This window comes from Solenopsis invicta, chromosome 2 (assembly GCF_016802725.1).
Source record: "Solenopsis invicta isolate M01_SB chromosome 2, UNIL_Sinv_3.0, whole genome shotgun sequence".
Classification (NCBI taxonomy): Eukaryota; Metazoa; Arthropoda; class Insecta; order Hymenoptera; family Formicidae; genus Solenopsis; species Solenopsis invicta.
Genome location: NC_052665.1, coordinates 21420884 through 21444690, shown reverse-complemented (window position 1 = coordinate 21444690; position 23807 = coordinate 21420884). Strand labels below are relative to the sequence as shown.

The window sequence follows — 23807 nt, the reverse complement described above, 5'->3', positions numbered from 1 at the left end:
CCCTCACCACTTACACCTGCGCGTACGCTACTATCATGCGCTCACTCCGTTTGAAGTAACTATACTGTATTAATATTGTAACAATATTTGGTGAGGGTGAAAAGAAATATATACCTGCGTGACGATACATTGATCATTACATACTCTATTACGATATTATTTTTTTATAACATATGTAGTTACAGTAACAATTATATTTATAACTCTAATGTTTTGCAAGAATATTAATGTAGTTTTATCACGAAATGACTTACTTAAGATTTGTTTGAAACTTTTATTATTTGAAAATAATGAAATTTTCTATACATACGCATAATTTAGAAGGCGTAACCAGGCATGCTCAAAAGATAATTGCATTTAAAATTTGTACTTTTAACATGTAAGAACGCATGCACGTTGCATGCATTACTCCCGGCGAACACCAGCCGAAGGTCGTTGTTCGATTTTAAACAACAGAAGGCGCGCTCGCGCTTACCTAAACGCTGCCACGAGGACAACGCCGCTAACGGCCCAAGGCGGTTATTAGCACGAGGCAAATTCATGCGTGATAGAAGACCACGCGCATCACCGACTAGCTGCGAGAAAAAATTCCCGCGAAAGCGCACCTGTACCAGCGGCCGCGGAAGAATGGGAATCTCGAGATGAAATCTCGAGGGATAACGAAAACGCACGGAAACACCCGAGCGCGCGAGCCAAAGGGTATAAAAGGCCTCCGCTCGCACGCTCAGCATCCATTCCGCAATCCTGGTTCCGATCTGAAATTCCTCCAGTGAGAACAAGCAGTACTTTGCCGCTGTCGAGGTACTCGACAGAGCCGGCGCTCGAGAGAGCGCAGTTTTCTTTTGCACAACTACCCCAGAGACCAAAGGCGGTAAAGGTTCTTTGCCGCCACCAAGGTACTTGGTGGCTCCAGGCGGTCCAGATTGAAAGCCCGCGACTCCGCGTACGCCAGAACCTCCGCGTCAGCATTAAGCCAGACGCGCCGCGAGCACGGTCTCCGAAACATCCAAGCGCACCGGGCTAGCCCGTACATTTGCGTCGTCGGCGCGCCGTACGCCGCGCCCCGCCAAATACCAACGCAACCGCGCTTAGAAACTTGGCAAGCCGAAATACTTGGGAACGCTGGCCCCATTTTCGAGAATCGCGAGATTCCCGCTCGGCTTCGCGGTCAAGGCCGTCTGTAAATATCTTGTAAATAAGCTTCCGTCCATAGAAAGCGGTAAAAGAGTACAATAGTTCCGAAACTATTGTACTCTTTTACCGCGTTTTTTTTATTGTACTATCGTGAAACATATCTGTACCAAAACGTAGTGTTCTCTTACTGCGCTTTTTTTCATTTCTTGATTAAATTACCTGTATTAAAACGTAGTATTCTATTACCGCGCTTTGTTCATTTCTTGATTATATTATCGTGAAAAATATCTATATCAAACGTAATATTAAGCAATAAACTCAAACTCATGTACTGTCAAGAACCGATTTATTTTTTCTCTCTTGCCACGAGTCTATTACGTTAAACCGAGCCGTGAGCTAAATCCGCGCACATTAACGGAATATCGGTTGTTTCAAACATACATTTCTTATGCTACACAAAGTATAAAATCGGGTTATAAAATGTTTTTAAAACATCTTCTAGATGTCCTTAAAAAACATTTGCGAAAGTAGCTTTAAGAACATCTTATAGATGTCTTAGAAACGTCTTATGATTCGATTTTAGACTGTTATCTGGGTAGACAGAGAGTTTTTAATTGTAGCACAAAAAGTTTTTATAAATTTGTTTTAAAAGTAGAGGATTATAGATAAATTGATATGAATTACCTCTTATGTACGTATAACCTAAAATAAAGAAAACAGGGGGTAACCAGGCAAATATAAAGTTTTAGAAAGATTGAAATTTTTAGTAATATGAGACATATGGAGGGCGAATTTTGCGAGTTCTCTTGTATATCTTTTAACTCTTTGCTTTCTAAATGTTTTGTTAAGGTATAGAGTTCATTCTTTCTTTTCGACATTAGTTTTTATCAAAATATTCTTTGAAAAATCCATAAATATAATATTTGTGTAATGTACGTAATCTGTAAGGATTACTGTCAACTTGACAGCAGTGTGACGTTGTTTTTAGACTACAGTCTACGCTAAATGTGCGTGATTATGAGCTACACAATTGATGTTTTTATCTCATATTTTTGGTATGCTTAGAATGTTTTCTCACTTTGTTACGATAATAAATTATATAAATACTTTCTGTATTAAAATAATTTAATGTTAAGTTTGTTTTTATTAAATTATTATTTATAGGTTGTATTTTATATCTGTATTATTGACTCTAATATTAACTACATGGGCTGAAAAGTCGCGAGATTTTTTAGTAAGTGGCGCCACTAGAAAATGAACATAATTTATTTTGAGAAGTTTATCTGTCACTAGTTTATGTGTGAAGTTTTATGACATTTTGTTTATTTGTTTACAAGCTACAGTCGTTTAAGTGTCGCTACTTTTGCTTTTGTAAAAAAAAAATGGAAAAACAGGAATATCGCATGATTGTTTTTTGATAAGAAAAATTTCTGAACAATCAATGAAATAGTTGAAGAAATGTTATCCCACATCTGCTTCTTTGAGAACAACAGTTTATTGATGGTTTAGTGAATTTAAAATGGGTCGTACAAACACCGAAGACACATCTCGCTCTGGAAGACCAAAAGAGGCTACGAATCCGGAAATCGTAAAGCAAGTGCATCGAATCGTTTTGAGTGATCATAAAGTGAAGTTGCGCGAGTTAGCTGTTGGCATCTCAAAAGAATGGGTGGGATACATTTTGGACGATGTTTTGGATATGAAAAAGCTATCGGCGCGATGGGTGCCGCGTTTGCTAACCGTCGACCAAAAACAGCTGCGCGTTAATGATTCAACGGCCGGTTTGGCGTTGTTGCAGCGTAATCAAGCGGACTTTTTTCGACGTTTTGTGACGATAGATGAAACGTGAATCCATTACTATATGAATCTGCAGACTGCCTGAATCCAATAGGCAGTCTGCAGAATGTCTGAAAAGCCACGAAAGCCGACCAAAGCGGCCAAAAGACCAACACTCGACCGGGAAGGTTTTGGTCTCCGTTTTTTGGGATGCGTATGGCATAATCTTCATCGATTACCTGCAGAAGGGAAGAACAGTTACAGGAGAGTATTATGGAGCGTTATTGGACAAACTGAACGACGAAATAAAGAAAAAACGGCCCCATATGGCAAAGAAAAAAGTTCTGTACTATCACGATAACGCACCGTCACACACGTCCTTGAAAGCGATAACCAAATTGGACCAATTACGATTTGAATTGGTTGCTCACCCGTCGTATTCTCCAGACTTGCCCCCCCCCAGCGGCTATTATCTGTTCCCAAACTTCAAGCGGTTGCTTCAGGAAAAGAGATTTACATTGAATGAGGAAATCATCGCGGAAACTGAGGCGTATTTCAAAGGCTTGGACGTTTCGTACTACAAAAAGGGTATCGAAATGTTGGAAAATTGCTATACCAAGTGTATTGCACTCGAAGGCAACTATGTTAAAGAATAAATATAACTTTGCTCAAAGAACACTTGTTTTCATTAAAAATCCCGGGACTTTTCAGCCCATGTATGTCGAAGTTATCCGATTTTACCTTCCAAGTTTTTATAACAGAAAATTCTATATTATTTTTTATCAAGATTGCCACTCTCCTGGAACTTTCACAAATGTTGGATTTGATTGTTTTAAATCCTGTGAAATGGAATGGTTTATTGTTTGACCGAGTACATCTGGTCCGGTCGACGAAGAGCATGATGAGGCGGAGCGTGGCGGAAAATAAGCGCCGCGCAAGAGACACTTGCAAGATGCACGGAGGATGGACAGGCTGGAGCGGACAAACGGCCAGAACAAGGGCCGTCGGATGCCGGCTGGCCATCTAGAAGGATAGCGACAGAGGATTATCGCATAGAAAGCATGCAGCTGCCGTCCACGGAGACGGCGAGAGATTTTGAATGCCGAAGGGGACCGTACAACACCTGCGGAGACCCGTCACTGCGGTTGTGTCGTCACGATTAGATAAGGGCGGTCGTTAATAGCTGCACTGCTACGCGTAAGGATATCGCGCACCCTGTGGGAGGGATCGCGCCCATCGATCCCGCATCGAGCGTGATCCTCTCGGCTTTCGCGTGCGACCCGTGTGCATGCTAGGTTAAGCGAGCGACCGATATTGGCTTGTGTTATGGACGAGCTATCTATCGGAAGAAGTGCACGGCCTGGACCACTTTTGCCCGGACGTGTGGGGCCGTACGAGGATCCACGAGACGGAGGAGAGACTATGTCGTCGTCGAGGTGACTTTACTGCAATTTGTGTGAAGTTAATCGAGCTACCCGTGCCGACACGCTCGTGTTCTGAGGTGGAACCATTGATGTTAGTGTGTAAGTGCGTCCGCCGCGTGGCGATTAAACACTCTTTTTGTGATTAGCGGGCAATCTACCTCAAGCACGAGACGCTGTCGGCTGTCGCGTTTTACGTTATCGGTCCCGCCGTAGAAACTCGCAGACGATCGGCGAAAGTCGCAAAGCTTTTGCGCATGTGCGCAAGTCGTGCCGCGGTCGTGATTACACGGCCGCCGGGTATATTGGAGCGTCTTTGTACAGCGCATTCTAAAGTAATTTGTTCTCGTTCACGACGACTGCGTTGTCGTCCACGTGTACACTTTCTTGCGTTTATTACGAATTAGATGAAGCTTATTAGCGGAGGTTTGGTTATCGTGTTCTCGCCGCGCCGTTCTGAACGTGCGCGATTGGTTGTGTTCCGCGCGTGATTAGCCTCCGTAGTCTTTGTTTTTGCGTTGTAAGTTAAATTGACTCTTGCGTTCCTTCTATTTTTCCGCCAACAGTTTGCGTAATTTTTTTTTTTTTTTTTTTTTTGCTATTTCTGTGCATTCGTTGTATTCTTTTTTTTTGTATGTTATTTCTATTAATCATTACAATATATTTTATCTGTGCTTGTTACATCGGCCTGGCTTTACTTGAATTTTCCCCTACCCGCCTCCCTTTGTACGAGAGCCGCTTTGCCCCTGTTTCCGTCTCCCCGCCTTTTTACCAGTTAGAGGAGCTAGCTGCGAGCAATGATTTCGCGTTTTTGCCTGAATTTTGGGTACGAATCATTGCGTGTTGATGTGGCGCATTGTTTAGCGTTGGATATCGGATTTGGTGACGCGACCGGTAATCGCGTCTGGCGTCCAACTTTGTGATATAGCGCAATCTTGAATATCGGAGTTCTCCGTCGCTTTCGCGCGCGTTTGCGTGCCATTTTTTGCGCTTCTTTTGATCGCGTATTTTGCCGTAGCTCTCCAGCGATTTAGAAAAATACGTGACAATATATAAATAAATAAATACACAAATAGATATACAAATATATAAATAAATAAATATTTAAATAAACTAAATAGAAACAAAAGATAAAATCTAAAATATATAAATGAATGAATGAACAAATCAATATATAAATACATGAATAAATAAATATATAAATAAATCTGAAAGAAAAACAATTATCGTAATTAAATAGACGAACATTGTACTTATATAGTCATTTTCTAAATTGATAAATAAACCCATTAGCTATCGAATTTCTGAAAACACTACCAGATGTACCACTTGCACTTAAGTTTTAATTTACAATCTAAAATCTCTTTTTATTATTAAACAAATATTCTCTATTCCTTCTTGTTTCTTCTAGTTGTCTATCTAGAAAAGAGCGCTTCTTTACTAAATTAGCGGATCTATCTCTTATCTTTGTCGATCTTGAATGTTTTTTTCTCTCGTGTATTGAAATATCCATTTTAAAATATTATTTCTAAATCTTTCTGATGAATAGAAGATTGTACGGAAATTATCTAACAGATTAAGTATAAGGAATGAGACTCATACAAATGATAATAACAACGAAAAAAGCGGCGAATACGAGTTAGACGTGGTAAATGGTGCGCAATAAATAATTACAAATTCTTAAATTGACATAATTTATTAGACGTTTTGGTTCATTCTTCGAGCCGTCTTCAGTAAATACAATAAAAAAAGTGCAGCTAAAATGAAGGCTTCCTTATCGAGAAGATGCTACACGTTTGAAGTTATTAAGTTTGGAAGTCGGAACATGACTCAAACAGTGACAAGAAAATTTATACTAAATTATGGTTTAAGTAATTTACAAAATGAACTCACCTTAACGTCAGCAATTATTCAATATATACAAAAAAACTCAGCGCAAATTACCACATGCTAACAAAATAACACAAATTAAATTGCAAATAATTAATTCAACTCAGTAGCGGTTAGCACGTCTTGTATGTACAACGGTCAAAATAATAACGAATAACACTATAATGAGTGGGAGTCCTTTTTAAGATACACCTTGTATATCCGTCAAATTTTTTATCTTTAGACTTGTTTAATTTATTCAAAAAAGAATTTGTTTCTTTTGCATTATAGAAGGTAATAATAGCTAAATTAAATTTAATTATTGTAATATTTTCAACAGTAATATTATTTTTGTTACACCAATTTAAAATCATGCAACAATTTTTACCTTTATTTGACATTATGTTTGCCTCTGAGAACTTACAATAAACATTAAAGATATTTTAATTCGGTAAATCTATTGCTATTAAATTTGTTTGCTTTTTTTCACAGATCTGTGCGTGTATTATCTCTAGCCCAAGTTGCCATTTATAACACAATATATTTTTCGTTCTCTATTCTGTTTACTAAATCTTGCAATCTTCTGTATTTGCCTCTATTGTTTTTTAGTTTGCCCTCGAACTGAGTCTAATCACACTGCCTACTTGAGTCTTGATTCTCATTGTTACTTGCTTTATCTGTCCTATTATTCGATACTATTTCTATTTTATCAACGTGTTCACCTCCATAACCATTTTATCTAATAACTTCTCTTCCTCCATTGATTTTTTATGGATTCCTTTCTTTAGTGTGTTTGCTCTCTTTGTTCTAGTCATAGGGGGGCTCGATTTTGCTCTTTTTCCTGTTGCTTTAATATCTACAATCTTTGCTCTGGCTGTTATTGCATTCATTAATTGCTTGTTCCCCTTTCCGAACGGGGAAACTGGTGACATTTTACTCTGCTTGAATTAACCGACTTGATTCTATGCGTTTTTGTATAAGTTCTATTCAATATTTAACCGACGCAATTATTAAGAGACAGCGCCACACTTGCACGTCCGATCGCTCCGTCAACTCGATCGCGACTCTCGAGATATTATTGTAGACGACTTGTAGGTTTTCTAACCTTCAGGTTAGGAAACCTGTCATATTGCGAAAATTATGAGTGCGGCCATGATGCATCACATAGTCGCATGAATGCGGGCGACGCGAGTTGATAGTGTAGTAGCGAATGCTACTCTGTGTCGAAAACATGTACTTGACAAGATACGCTTGATAACGACGTATCATAACGAGTAATCGAGAGATTTCGGATTTTACATTGCAATATTTCCGCTGAGCACGGAGAGAGAAAATAAGAACACTCATTATGTCATTTTATCCGAGTTATCGTTTGAGACTAATCAGAACTTTATCAATTTACCCGTTACTGAGATCTGACAATCTTTTATGCTTGGAAATCACTGACTCACGTAAAAGAGGCTGGGTGTCTCTTCGTTTTGCGTGTCACTTGGTACAAGTTGCAACCGCGCCTCTTGAAATACCTCATATTTGCCTTGTTACATAATTATACTTTTTAATAAGAATGACAATGACAATTTTTTTTTAAGAATGGTTTTTTATCTTTAAAATGCCGTCCTTTTAAAATTCTTAAGGTTTTTGTTGTAAAGATATAATTCTTTTAAAGAAAAGTGGATTTTTATATACTCAAAAATACCTCATATTCTTGTTACACAATTACACTTTTTAATAAATGAGGATGACAATGTTTTCTTGAAAGTATGATATTTTAGTTTTAAAACGTCGTATTTTAAACTTAAAAGTTTTTTGTTGCAAAGATATGATTTTTTAAAGAGGACTTCCGTTTCCGGTAGCGAGAGTGATAGTCGTGTGCTTGTAAGGTGTATTCGCTGAGATTGTGTTTTTTGAGAAGAAGGAGGGCAGGATTGGAGCGCGAGGGGGTGAGGGGATAGAGAAGTAGCAGGTGGAGTTGGGAGAATAAGGGTTAGAGCAGGGGTAAGGGAATAGTGAGATAGAAGTGATAGTAGGGTTAGGACGGGATTTGGAGGTTAGACGGGAGAGCAGGTATAGAGAGTAGAGAGGAAGCAGAAAAGAGGGAGGGTAGGAAAAAAGGTAAGAGTAGGAAAATGTGGATTGAGGCTAAATTGTGGATATGGGATGAGATCAAAGATGAATTAAGGGAAAGGAGTGGAAAAGATGTAAGAGAGGAGGACAGGGAGGGAAAGGAGGAGAAAGGGATAGAGGTTTTTTAGTAGGGGGAGTGGGGTAGGAGAGGGAAAGAAGGGAAATAAGGGAAATGGAAAATATGATAGAAAGAGGAATAGAAAAAGGAGAGACGGTAAAGAATACAAAATAGGTTTTTGGAATGTACCAGGCATGGAAAATAAAGAGGAGGACTTTAACGAGAAATTGAAGGAATGGGATGTGATATTTTTGAGTGAGACATGGTTACAAAAGAAAGGATGAGAGAGGGTGCAAAAATGGTTACCGAAAGGATACGTTTGGGAGGTGCAAGAAGCCAGAAGGAAGAGCAAAAAAGAGAGGGCAATGGGGCGATGATCATGGGGATAAAGGATGGGATAGAAAGAAAAAGAGAATAGGGAAAGGAGAGAGGTGGTATTACAGGTGAGTAAAGTCAACTTAAGGGGAGAATGGTGGAAACTAATGAATGTATATGTGAATGGGGATCTAGAAGAAAAAACGAGGCAAATAAAAGAGTGGATAGAGGAAAGAGAGAGAATTATGGTCAATTCTGAACAGATGTATAAAAGAAGATGAGGGAGAATGGACGTATACTGGAGGGAAGGTGGGGACTGTAATTGACTACGTAATCGGGAATGAGGATGCAAGAGGGAAAGTGGTAAAGATGAAGGTGGAGGACTGGGTGGATTCTGATCATCAGCCATTAACTGTGTACGTGAAGGGGGTAGGAAAGGATTGGGAAAAGGAAAGGAAGAGAAAAAAGAGGAGTGTGGATGGAAGAGGGAAGGAAGAAATTTGAGGAATACGTGGGCAAGAGGGATAGTGTCTTGGACGGGGTTGAGGAGGGTTGGAGGAAATTGGAAAATAGAGTGGAAGAAGCATTGGAAAGAGTAGAGAGAGAAGAGAAGAAGGTGCGCAAAGGATGGTGGTATATGGAATGTAGGAGTATGAAAAGAGAAGTAAGGGAGGAGTTTAAAAAGTGGAAGAAAAGAGGGAAGGAGGAGAAATATAAAGAGATGAGGAAGAGGTACAGAGAGTATTGTAAGGAAAGGAAAAGAAGGGAAAGAGAAAGATTGGAGAGGGAATTGGAAGGTGTAAGAACGAAAAGGGATGTATGGAAGGTAGTGAACAGGGGGAGGAGAAAGAGAAAGCTGCATAAATGTGACGTAAGCAGGTTGCTACACAGAAATCTCCTAAACTTGTCCACCGGATGAGTATACTTTTTTATTTTTACCATGGGCACAGTTATATGAAAAAATCGTGACGTTATAAGTGAGAAATAACATGCAATAACTTGATCTGTTGCATTTGTAAATAAAGAGAATTTGAATAAAACATAATTATAAAATCACTTTAAAACATTTGTAAGAATGGGCTTTGATTATTATTTTCTCCCTTGACAATTAGTGAATAATCATAAAATGCCCGTGAAGTGAAACTTATTCAGACAGAAGATACATGAATAGCTGAAGTTTCCGTGGTATCTGCAACTAAAGAGAATATGGATAAAACAAAATAATGAAATCACTTAACATTTGTGAGATTTAACTTTTTTTTTTGTATAGCAGTCAAGTCTATTTAGGAAAACACCGACAACTATTGAAATTAGTGAGGAATATATTTTCACGTATAAAATTTAAAGATAACTTTATTTGCGGTACATTTATATTAGACAAGTATATTGTACTTTCATAATACAACACATAATAACGAAATGACATGCAAGACAAAATTTTATAGTCAACAATTTCATGCCTATTAGTTTTAATGTTTTCCACGATACTACATCGCTACTGTCAACACGAGTGAGTTCTCGGCTGAGGAGTCAGGAGCCTTAAGAAATGGTTTGCGAAATTTAAGCATGGTTGTTTCCATCTTGACGAGTAGTCATGTTCTGCTCAACTTTCTAGTATAGATAATGACAGTGTGTGCTATTTAGTACAAGATTGTTTACGAATTTTAACAGAAGAAATTGCTGAGTATTTCAACATTGACAGATTTGACTGCATTTCGACATTAAAAGAAATTGGATATACTTTGAAATTTGATGTACAAGGTGTTCGATAATGTTTGTATGTCACGTTTTACCATAAGAGATGATTTATTTTTTCACTCCATGTAAATTATACGGAGTGCAGTCAGTAAGTCATGATTAAGACGCGCTCTTATGGTAAAACGTAGATACAACCATTATCAAACATCCTGTATAAGTGCTTGCCAATCAAAGCAAACAAATTGAATTGAGTTTCTGTAGTTCTTTCTTTGTTTCGTTGAGTAAATGAAGAGTCGCCTGTAGACCGATTTGTCATTGACGATGAAAAATGAATTTTGTACAATAATGCTCAATGCAAATAAACTTGAAAACCAGTGGAAGAATTTACAGAATTTATAGCAAAAGTCAATCTGTATCCTTACATTTGCTTTCAACTTGGTAATATTTTAAAGGAATAATTTCCTAGCAAACACAGCTACATAACAACAACGTTGATACAATAAATCTGAAGGTAACACGCAATATAACGTGTTTGTTACATGTAACGTTCATGTTAGTTGTAATTTCCCCACTCAAAAAATATCACAGTTGCATTGTATCTACGTAACATGTAACTGAGAGAAAACGTTGCTGTTACATACAGATTATTGTTGTTATATTGTTGTAATGATGATGTTATATCTACCTTTTAATCTAATTTTGCTTCTTGCACATCTTAATCCCAGAAAAGTTTTTGAATTAATTCTAAGGAAAAGCAAACTAAACAATTTGTTTGCTTTTACAAAGAATTAATCCAAAGATCTTCTCTGGGATAAGTATATGCAAGACATATTTCTAGGAAATTATGTTTTAAGAAGGAAAGAAAAATAATTATAAATCTTTTATAATTTATTGCTTTTTGCATTAATTCTCAGTGGAAACAAATGATAATAAATATGACTGCAAAAGTGAGTTTTGTTTCTAGAAGATTGAGAGACTCGTTTTATGAATTCTCATTAACCCTTAAACACACCGATCCTGTAAAATACGGAAACACATTTTTGGGTCTGGGAGACTTTTTCAACTTTGAGAAGCTATAACTTTGATTACAATTAATATTTTTGTACGATTTTTTTTCAAAACGAAAGTTTAAAATCTCAGGAGTGTGACTGCACAATCGGAATTGCCGAAAAATAATTTATTGTGAAGTTATAAAAGAAAAGCCATTAAGCAAAAATAAGAAATCGGTCAAAAATCCACTTTTCTTTCAAAAAATCATATCTTTGCAACAAAAAACGTTTAAGAACTTTCAAATACGGCGTTTTAAAGCTAAAGAGTCACACTTTCAAAATAAAATTTGGCAAAGTTATTTCTTTTAAAAAGTATAATTATGTAACATGGAGAATACGAGGTATTTTTGGGCATCTAAAAATCCACTTAAAAAAAAATCATATCTTTGCAATAAAAAACTTTGAGAAACTTTACAATACGGCGTTTTAAAGCTAAAGATTCATATTTTCAAAAAAACTATATTATTGTCATTTCTATTAAAAAATGTACTTATGAAACAAGGTGAATATGAGGTATTTTTGATTAAATCGTGTCTAAAATTGAAAATTGATGTGTTTCATGATATATTTCGAAAAAACTCCCTTTTCTACAGCATTTTATAGTATTCCAACTTTAGACAGAGTATATGCGAGTTACATTTGCAAACCGACCTGTTCGAACGTATTTTGTCCAGTTTTTTTATGTAAAATACTCACAAAAAAAGTTTCACTTACACACTATATGGGTCACATTGACCCTAACAAAACTTTGCTGCCGTGCCATTCGAATTCTAGTTGACCAAAAAAGTTGATCAACCATATCAATCGAAAGAGGAGATTTCAAACTTTTTTTACGTCTTGGTTTGAATCTCCTATCTCATTCCGTCTTGACATAGCAAGCGTTCAAACGTTCATATGGGGTCTCTCAGACCCACTTACGTGTTTAAGGGTTAAAAATCTCTAATGAGGAGATAAAACCACAAAGATTATAGTATTCTCATATATTTCAAACAGCATATACAAAATATGAATGAGTTATTTAGTAACTCTGGTATTAAACAAACCTTTATGCACATTAAAAATTCTTGAATTTATCTAACTTTCTTAATTGTGGCATTAACAGCTTTATTTAAATTTCACATTTTTGTAACGCTTTACGCTTTAGCTTATGTGAGCCAAAATCTTAATAAAAATTCAACAAAAGAAATGTACTTGACTTACTTTCTTATGATTATAAACTTGATTATCCATAAAATCTTACACACAGACAATCAGAAAATTAGTTATAGTCACGACAAGAGTGGTAAAGACTCACATTTACAAAAGCAAAATTTGTTCTCACTTAAAAAGTGCAATTTTAAACTTAAGAAAGGTATGAAGGTAAAAACAAATTTATTTACAAGTATTTGGTTTTATAAACATCTTGCAATTCATGTATTCTTGCACAGAATATATTATTTTATTGTAAAAACTGAAATCTGTTACGTTACACGAAAGTGAATTAATTTCACAACATACTAAAATACATCTGTAAGCGCATGGAAGCCGATAGCATTATACATTAGTTACAGCATAAATAATAATCAGAATGATGGCTGAAAGGCATTCGGCCATGGAATGCATTCAAAACTTTGCGGCTTATTTTACGTGGGCCATTTGAAAAGTTTCTGAGCTCATCGACATAAAGTAATTGTAGAGAAAAATTTCTTTTGCCGTTCGATAGATAGTCTTGACATAGGTAAACCGTAAAAATTTGAAGTCATTTTGATCATTACTTTCTCTATGGCAATCTTTCAAAGTTGTCAGCTGACATTGTCAACAATGGAGAAAATTGAGTATCGCGCAGTGATAAAATTCCTTCATTTGAAAGGGAAAAAGACTCAGGAAATAAAAAATGAGTTAGACTCTGTATACGGAGAAGCCTCTTCATTTACAACGGTCAAACATTAGTTGGCCGAGTACAAACGTGGTCGTACGAGCATTTTAGACGAGGAACGTTCCGGGCATCCAAAAATTGCTACAACTGACGAAATGATTGATTTAGTGACTCAAACTGTGATGAAGATCGTCTATTGACTGTTAAGGATATTGTTGAAGCTTGTGGGATATCATCAGAACGGGTGCACAAGATTTTACATCAAGAATTGGATATGAGAAAATTATTCGCGCGCTGGGTGCCGCGCTTGTTGACGATCGATCAAAAGCGCATATGGATGGACATGTCGCGCGAGTGTCTTAGCCTGTATCACAAAAATCCAACGGAATTTTTACTGCGAATGATAACCGTTAATGAAACCTGGGTACATTACCATACGCTTGAGACCAAACAACAGTCAAAGCAGTGGATTGCGGTGGGGGAACCATCTCCGAAGAAGACAAAGGTCATTCTCTCTGCAGGAAAAGTGATGGCGACAGTTTTTTAGGATAGTTGTGGAATAATTCTTATCGATTACCTTGCAAAGGATGAAACAATCAACAGAGAGTACTACGCTGCATTGCTGGATAAATTGAAGGCCATAATTAAGAAAAAACGTCCGCATTTGGCCAAGAAAAAAATCCTGTTTTACCAGGATAACGCTCGGGTTCACACGTCCATGGTCGCAATGTCAAAATTGAACGAATTGAAATTTGAATTGCTTCCGCACCCACTCTTTGCCAGATCTAGCTCCCAGCGACTTTTTCCTGTTTCTAAATTTGAAAAAAATTTTTAGGGGAAAAAAATATAAGTCAAATGCTGAGGTGGAAAACGCTGTAAACCAATATTTTTCTGGTTTAGACAATTAATTTTTCTGACGGTTTAAAAGTATGGGAGAAACGTTGGACTAAATATATCGAGTTGCATGAAGATTACGTCGAGAAATAAATTTTGTTTTGCTTCGAAATATGTGTTTTTCTTAAAAAGGCCGGAAACTTTTCAAATAGTCTTTGTATAAAAATAGTTTGTTGCGTGCTAACGCGTTTGGCCTTGTTTTGTATGAATTTTTTGAAAGTTGTTGACACATGTTTTTAAACTAATTCTATGCGAAAAACTTGACCTCCGTGTCATATATTATAGCTGCGTTAGCGCGCGATAAACTATACAAAATAATAGCTATAACCTCTACGAGCAGAGCTTTGAGTGCATTTAATCTGATTCCATAGCTGAATGCTCCCCAGCAATTGTTTTTTCTGATATTTTACAGTTTTCTGATCTTCTAGAAATTAAACCCAACTTAGTAGTCATATTCACAATCATCATCCAAATGGGGAATCCGAACGTATTACGAAATATCGGATCCTCGTACGTCGGATAAATCGGATGTCAAACGTGAATCGCGTGTCGCTAAATGGCGTTACTGAAAGCTATTCCAAAATTAAATATAATTTTAATGTAATAGTTATATCTGATGCAATATAAATACCATATAACATTTTATGGAACGATAATGTAGGTGAAATATAAAATCCGTTATATAAGTTATGTTATGTTGCTGTTATTTTAATATTACAAGAAAATAAAAAAAATGTAACAGTTACATAAAATAGTTAATTGTATTTCAATAACAATTTAGATTGCATTTACATGATTGTGAGGTAACATCCGTTATTTCACGTGTTACTCCAATGCAATATTGCAGCTGTATTCTGTGTTTGCTGGATTATTTTGAGCTGCTATTTGTTGACCAAACGATTAATTTTGATAAGTACGGTCAATAATTAAACCATTTGTAACAATGCATGCATATTACATGCATTATTCCTAGCGAACACCAGTCGGAGGCCGCTGTTTGGCTTTAAAGAACAGAAAACGCGCTCGCATCTATCTAAACCATGGTGGAAGTAGACATGGTGTGCGCAGTTTGCAAGCGTCTCTCTCTAATTCTTTGCCCTCTCACTTATTTTTTGACCGTAAGTCCGCATGTGTACCAACCTTGTTTAACTCCGTAAAGTTGTTACAACTGAATGTGTTTGTTTTCGTTGCACGCACGTCATTTAGTATTCTTTCGGTCTCTTTTTATCATATACGTGCGTGAATGTCGTATGATTGCACTTATCGTATAATTATAATAAAATGTACATTAAATTCGATATAAAAAACGCATGGAAGATGTCGATAATTTTGAAAAGAAAATCTTAAGATTCATCTCCACAATGCTAAAACTCGGTGCAACTTTTCGAGCTGAGAACTGTGTGATCAATTAGCTTGTCACTTTTCCGTAAAAGCTAAACATTGATTGGTTACAAACTTTTCGATCTGAGAACTCGGACCGATTTCTAGCCATTTCTAGCATCGCGGACTTTTATAAATAAACTTTTCCATAGTAATCAAAGAATATCGTAATATTATTACAATTTCTAAGAGCTGGTTTTAAAATCTCCTGTTTGTGACCAGTTCAGTACCAATTGTAATTGATTATTTCTGGTCAATTTTATTTAACGACAACTACGATATGTAAGATAATAATAAAGTATATAAATGTAAGATAATATTAAAGGAAAAAAACTAATATAATAAAGGATAATAATAAACGACTTTTATTTATAGTATATAAAAAAAACTCTGATATATTTAAACCAATGGTTTCGCGCTCGTGTTATAAATCACAGATTAATTGTAGGCCGTAAACAAGCAAGACGATTATTAATTTAATAAATTTATTAAAATCTAAAAAGATTGTGATTACGAAACGTTTCGGTCTTACTTGACCTTCTTCAGCCGTAACGTTAACATTAATCTACTATCTTTTTGAACATATTTTTTATTTATTTTTCTACTCGTATATAAGTATGAGTTCGTACCAAACATTAATTATAATATTTCATCGAGAATGCATTGATAGTATTCGATATTTTCTTTAACAAGTGTAATTATTTTGTGTATTACATAATTTTCTTGGGAAAAGTAGTCACCATGAAAATTTATAAAGCATTTTTCAACAATTTTACTAATATGAATTAATTCATCAGAGGGATACATTATTTGGTACCCTTCAGAGACATAATGATATGTATCAGGTATCAGAGAAAAGGACACAACGAACATATAGCAGAGTGTGACAAAGATGCAATCAAAACAGTTGTAGTAACCTGATATCATCAAACATTTAGTTTTTCGTAGTTGGCAGACTTGGGGACTTACAGTCTCTCGATGCGAAAAAGGGGCGTGGTTTGCGAGTTTCGCGCACACCATGTCTACTTCCACCATGATCTAAACGCTTTTACCACGATAACACCACTAGCGGCCGAAGGCGGCCATTAGCACGAGGCGGACCTGTGCGCGATAGAAGGCCGCACGCACGCGCATCACCGACTAGTCGCAGGAAGAAATCCCCGCGATAGCGCGTCTGTATCGGCAACCGTGGAGGAACGGGAATCCCGAAATGAAATCTTGAAAGAAAACAAGATTACGCGTAAACGACCAAACGCGCGAGTCAGGGGGTATAAAAGTCCTCCACTTGCACACTCGGTTTCCATTTACTGTTCCCGATCCTGATCCGAAACTTCTTCGGCGAGAATAAGCGGTAAAGGTTTTTTGCTACTGTCGAGGTACTCGACGAGCCGACGCTTGAGAGAGTACATTTCTCTCTTTCTCATAGTCACCCTGGAGACCAAGGCAGTAAAAGTTCTTTGCCGCCACCAAGGTACTTGGTAGCTCCGGGTGTTTCTGGCGAAATCCAACGACTCCGCGCCAGCCAGAACCACTTCACCGGCTATTAAGCCTGACGCGTCGCGGGAACGATTGATTCGGCGTACGAATGCACCGGGCTAGCCCATGTATTTGCGCCGTCAACGCGCGGTACACCGCGCCCCGCCGAATATAAACACGACCGCGCGCAGAAACTTGGCTAGCCGGAATACTCGGAAAAACCGGTACCGATTCCGAGAACCGCGAGATTTTCTCGCAACTTTGCGGCCAAGGCTGCTTGTAAAGACTAAATAGCACATAGTATTTATTTCTCAATATTGTTGCCTATCCGAAGATTTAGATTATAAAGAATTACATTTCCGCCCTGTCTTTGTCTCTTTTTTTCTTAATATATTTTTGTAACTCACCGCGGACGCGCTGTTCGCACTCTGGCTTGAAAATATATATGATGTATTAGAACGTTATAGTAGAAGTAAATGTTATAGTCGTCAATCATCTCTCAATATTGCGTATCAATTTATTTTCTCTTTTCCACTTCAAACTTAGTCCGTTAATCTAGCCGCGAGCTAATTTTGCGCATTAACGAGTATCGGTTGTTTTACATTTAAAGATAATATTCCAGGAGTAGTGTCCAATTTAGCCCCCCCCCCCCCTCAGGAATTTGTTTTTCATCACAATAACGCAAAACTATACACTGCATATCTTGCGCAAACTAAAAGAGCTGAAATGGAATGTCATCGCACCTTATTTTTCTAATGTCGTACCATCGGATTATCATTTTTATTAATTACAAAATGATTTGAATGGATTGAATATTTTTTTGAAAACCACATTTTATTCTTTTTTAATACAGAATTAATATTATTTTAGATATAATAGAGACATTTGTACGTTACCAGAATGTTGAGAAAAAAGATTGTAAAAATAACGGTAGTTACATTATTGATTAAACAAAAAAATTTTAATTACAAATATGTTATTGGAGCGATAGTGTAACAGCACAATGATAGTAAGAAAGCCTTCTTCGGTCGCAGCTTGATCTTTGTGCTTATATTTATTTGTGTGATTTTATATACTTCTCCGAATTCAACCAGAATGTGCGCCGAATTAATTTCGGTCGTAACACAGCATGTCGAATAAGAATTAGTAATATTACTATTTATATTTAATTAATTAATTTAACATAATAATTGATGCTGATTTGCATCTATATACCCATTTCCCCCTGAAAAAACTAAGAAAAAAAAATTTGGTACTAAAAAAATTTTACTTACCAAATTGATGCTTGAGTTTTAATAATATTAATATGTAATTAGTTTTTTAAGACTCTTGAAATTTAAACAATTGAAAATTAGAAATGAGACTAATGTGAGTCGGCACAGATATAAATGCGCAATCACAAATATTGATATACTAAATATTTATTTATTCTAAATTACAAAAATGAACGTTTTGACTCACTTTGGAGCATATTAAATATATGAATCTTGAAAATTGTTTAGCCGCCATTAGTCCACAACGGTTTCCTAAATTTGTAGTGGTATTTTAATCAGTATTGACGGAATTGAAATTTCTCTATATTTATGTGTGTTATATTTATTAATTTATGTGTGTTATACTTTATATGACATACAATTTCATTAGCACTAATGTAGTGACTCACCCATTGGAATTGATGAAGACTTGGTGATGCTTTGGATAGCGCTTTTCAATCGAAAATAATCTGACAAAAGTATCTAATCGAAAGTGTTCACGCCGCACTGTCGAAATTTTATTAATTTGTGCGCGTAAATTGAATGGCGGGATCACTTCGCGAGAGTGCGAGGCAACGGCGCGAATTTGAACGTCGGGTGTGCTACGGTTTGTCGTGGAAACGCGACGTAGCGAGTGCGGGAGAGAGAAGGAGAGAGCAGGAGCGAGAGAGCGTGCGGGATAAAACGTGTAAGCGCGAAGAAGGAGCACAGCGCGTCATAGGTTGCGAGTAATTTCACTGTTTTAACAGTCACAATTTTATTAAACTCAAAGTCACAAATATAATTGTTTACCGCGAGCTCGGGCGTTGCAATAATGACGAGCGACAGGTGATCAAGAAACGCCGACGGCACACCAACGAGCACTGGACACTCGCGGGGTTGTTTGTTATTTTATAATACAGATTATTTTAAAACCATTTGTTGAAAGAGGTTTACAAGTTTTATTAATTAATTAAAATTATTGAGACATAAAGTAACAGTTCTATGAATTGAAGCTGTATTGTCGTGATGACATAATTTTAATTTATTATTAAGAATCGTAATTCTATTTACATTATTTTTTAAACAAATCTTTGTATTTGAGTAAATTTCTTTATGCAATTAAAAATTAAAACAACGCGCGACCAATTACCGTGGTATTCCGCTCGCATAACATGGTAGCGCAAAGAACACTGCGTTTGCCTATAGCATCGCGTTGTCTCTCGATTCAGTGTCAAGCGAAAAGGATGCAGCAAGTGGAGGCGCTACGATAGTGCATTCTTCTTGCTTGACGCTGGGTTTCGCGACAGACAGAGAGAAGACATGAATCGACGTGCTGTTATGGAGAAACTTCGGGGTCCCCTGCTATGCACCTATACGGGCGGTATACGGGATACCACGGTATTTGGTATGTTTTGGCGCGCTGTTTTAATTTTTTAATTGCATGTACGCGGTGATGCGAATGAGCCGCGGCCACGAAGAATATCGTTTTGCGAGATTTCCTGGTTTGCGGGCAATACGAGATTCATGACGGCTGGTCTCTTCCATCGACTCATCTATTAGAGCGAGCTCGGGTGGAGATGGCTACTTAGATGCAGGACTCTGCAGTCAGTGAGGACCATTCCACTAGAGAGGATATGTCGTGAGTTGTTGTCCTGTGATTTCGCGAGACGCGCAATCTGCCGGATTGTCGCCAGTTGACACTACTACCACGTCGCGGTTGGGAGACGCGATATCTCACAAGGAAAGGTTCCGAGGTGTTCTCTTCCGATTTTGACGAGTCTTTAATATATTGTTGTACAGATAAAAATAAGGGACACGTATTTTTTTTTATACGTGCCTTAATGCACTTTTAAGGGTAAAACACCCATTTGAAGAAAATCAGTTTTTTCTTTTGAAGCGTGTATCATCGAAACTATAAGAGAGAGAAAAATGTTCTCAATGAAAATTAAATGGTTGCAAAAATACTTTATGACAGTAATTAAAAAAATTTTTTTAATTTTTTTTTTATTTCTTTTTCTCACCACTTACCTAAATTTTTTCAAAATTTTTATTTCTTTTTATAAGCAAAAAAAGCTTTATGTCTAAGAGCTGAGAGTTTTTCAAAACACTATATTGATGTTTACTTTTATTAAGTATTTTTTGTGTTATGAAGCTCCGACTTTACATCTTATAAATAACGTACCAAGGTTTATTCGAGAGGCAACAACCTATACATATACAGGTGGTCACCTCGGCGAGTACCTTTCAATGATATATTTGTCTGGTATTATTTGTCGGGATCGGCGACTAGTAGTTGAGAGGTCTTCCTAGTAAGTGTGTTTTTACGAATAAGAGATTTCAGGCGGTTATTAATTATTTAGAAAATAAATTCAAGAGGACAGTCATTATTTAAAAAAGTGACCAATAAACTATAATAATTTTAATTTATTTTTACACAACACGACTTCTTTTGGTTTGTTATTTCTCTATTTTTATTTATTTATCTATTTATTACTCACATACGAGGTGTGTTCAAAAAGTATCGCGAATTTTGTGTTTTTTCAAAAATTATTTATTTATTCATGAATATCTATTTTGTCCCCTTCAAAGTAATCCCCATGAGATATTATACACTTGTGCCAACGGTTTTTCCAATCTTCGAAGCACTTCAAAAAATCATTTTTTTTTATCTTGTTCAGCTCCTCCTTCGATGCCGTCTTTATCTCGTCAAGCGTAGCGTAACGTCGTCCTTTCATGGGCCTCTTCAGTTTAGGGAACAAGAAAAAGTCACAGGGGGCCAGATCTGGGGAATACGGTGGCTGCGGCATCATTAGTGTGTTGTTTTTGGCCAAAAAGTCGCGCACAAGCAACGATGTGTGAGCAGGGGCGTTTGGTACGAATTTCGCGGCGACCCGTCTCATGCCCAAATCATTGATAAAAATCGAATGGCACGAGCCAATCGATATGTTTAGGTCCTCAGCAACTTCTCTAACGGTGATTCGACGATTGGCCAATACCATTTTCTCCACTTCATTAATTTTTTCGTCTGTTGTTGAAGTGCTCGGGCGTCCGGCACGCTCTTCGTCGTTCACATCTTCTCGGCCTTCTGAGAACATTTTGTACCACCGATAAACGTTGCTTCGGTCCAAGGTAGCTTCTCCGTATGCCACAGTCAACATTCGGAATGCATCCGCGCACTTAATTTCGTTTTTCACACAAAATTTGATACAGGTTCTTTGATCCATTTTTTTGAATAGGTAAAAATCGAAGACGATCCAAAACACGTGCAAGCAAAGCAGCTGTCAACAATTAAGTGAACATTCAAAATGGCCGAGCTTGTCGGCATAAGTGAGAGACATGAGTACCAACATAACGCCACAAAAAGATCGAAATTCGAATATACGTAACCCGCGAAAATTCAAAATTCGCGATACTTTTTGAACACACCTCGTATGTATATTTTGACCGCTTAACATTGTGTGTTCTCTTAGTATGTCTCATCAATATCGATTGGACTAGATTTAATTAGTCAGTAAACAATTTTACTTGAGACGAGGAGCACGTCTCGTTGCGGAGCGGAAATCTTTCGATTAGATATTTTTGTCAGGAGATTATTTTTGATTGAAAAGCGCTATTTAAAGCTTGACGAGTTTTCATCAATTCTAATGGGTGAGTCACTATATCAGCATTAATGAAATTGTATGTCATCTAAAATATAACACACATAAATTATATACAGAAGTGTTAATTCTGTCGTCACTATGATAAAGATGCCACTACGGATTTAACAAACCATGGTGACTTGACTGTTTATTGCGTTATGATGTTGGCTGGACAATTTTTAAGATTTATTTATTTAATACACTGAGGATGATTTCAAAGTTAGTCGAAATGTTTGTTTTTGTAATTTAGAATGAATAAAAATTTAGATATCAGTATTTATGATTGCACACTTATACCCGTGCTGACTCTTATTAGTCTCATTTCTAATTAAAACGAATTTTTGCACTTAATAGAATCACTTTATTTTCTTCCTTCTATTGTCGAAATACAACTATATATTTATATTTATGTTTGTTTATTAATATATTTATTTTAATCCTAGATGTACACGGCGGAATGTCTCGCAGCAATGGGCCAAATCTTCACGATTTTCTTATGGAAGCTGAATTGCAACAATATTATCCCGGTATTCGAGGTATTATTTATTTCCATTTATTTGGATTATATTTTATTATAATGAAAATTAAACAATATACTATATAGAACTGTCGAACTCGCTTTAAGGATGCCTTTAACGATAAAAGAGAGGTACAAAGGCAAACTTATCTATACACTAGAGTCTTATATAAAGAGAGAAGCGACATCGAACCCCTACACCACAGCCTCCAGTATTCTACTAATCCTACCCAATACCGCCAGTATCGCCATATTGTGACTGCTCTAATGTCATCAAACACCATTTCATATAAACATATTTTGTTACTTGAAACACTCTGACACTTTAAACTGTTACACAATCATAAACAATCAACATATTTTAACCATGTTTCTTTTCTCATTCTGTTTCAATTTTGGATAACCTAACCATTAAGTGTCACTCTGCAAACAGCTGTGGTCACAACATAGCTGCTCACATACCCAATCAAATTAACAATCAGATTACCAATTAGAGCTTTAGACATCAATGTCGCTTCTCCTCTTTATATAGGACTCTATATTTATATACACATTTCACATGCATATACAGATCTATTTTAAATGACAGTTTAATTTTGCTAAAAGTATTGATTTTAACAAAAATAGTTCTAATTAGTAGTAGAGTTTTAAGAACTAACAAATCAATACAACATAAGATTTTTTATTGATTTGTTAGTTCTTAGATAACCATTAGAATATGTAAAAAAAATTATCTTTAATTTTTTTTAATGGGAATCTTTATTTTTATTGTATATTTTTATAACTCATGTTAAAATATCGTACCATTTTAACCTTTAGAGAGCCGCTATAGTAGTTAAAAACAAAATTTAATGTGCATAAATAAAAAAATAAAAAAAATTATGAAACAAAAAAAGAAATAAAAAAGGAACTTTCTATGTCTACGCCGTTAGCTCTGTGCAACACTGAAGAAAGGTTTTATGCATGATTGTAACTGTTGTTACTCATTCAGACTCATTTAAGTTGACAACACTGTGTAAAATTTCTATTAACTAACATCAGAATCGTGATTAGCAATATAAAAAATCCTTAAAAGACCTAAAATTTAAATTTAAAAAATTTTTAATATCAGCTGTATCGTTCAGGGTGGTTCTGCCCACTATAATAATGGCCAGCTACAAACTCAGGAATTTGGCGCAACATGTACGTTCTATATATGCATAAATGTTATATTAAAAAAGTTGAAAAAATTTTTAAAGAAAAGATATCGGCTTGTAAAGGTTAATTCTACAACTTTTACTGATAGAGTGTTTGCTATTAGGAAAAATTAAAAATATTTTGAATTTTCAGGAAATTTCTTTTTACCTTCTACAATATATAAATTTT

The 23807-nt window shown here is 36.2% G+C and overlaps 1 protein-coding gene across 5 annotated transcripts in view; it reads left to right on the top strand.

Moving 5' to 3' along the window:
* LOC105202478 (activated Cdc42 kinase-like) overlaps positions 1-23807 on the top strand; it is a 289383-nt gene that overhangs the window by 36159 nt on the left and 229417 nt on the right. For 4 of the 5 annotated variants that reach the window (XM_039459696.1, XM_039459695.1, XM_026139763.2 and 1 more), the window contains exon 2: positions 22369-22461. In XM_039459696.1, the coding sequence (XP_039315630.1) occupies positions 22369-22461 (93 nt within the window). Of the gene's footprint in view, positions 1-21634; positions 21933-22368; positions 22462-23807 lie in introns of those variants that run through there. The other variant, XM_039459694.1, reaches the window with a different exon arrangement.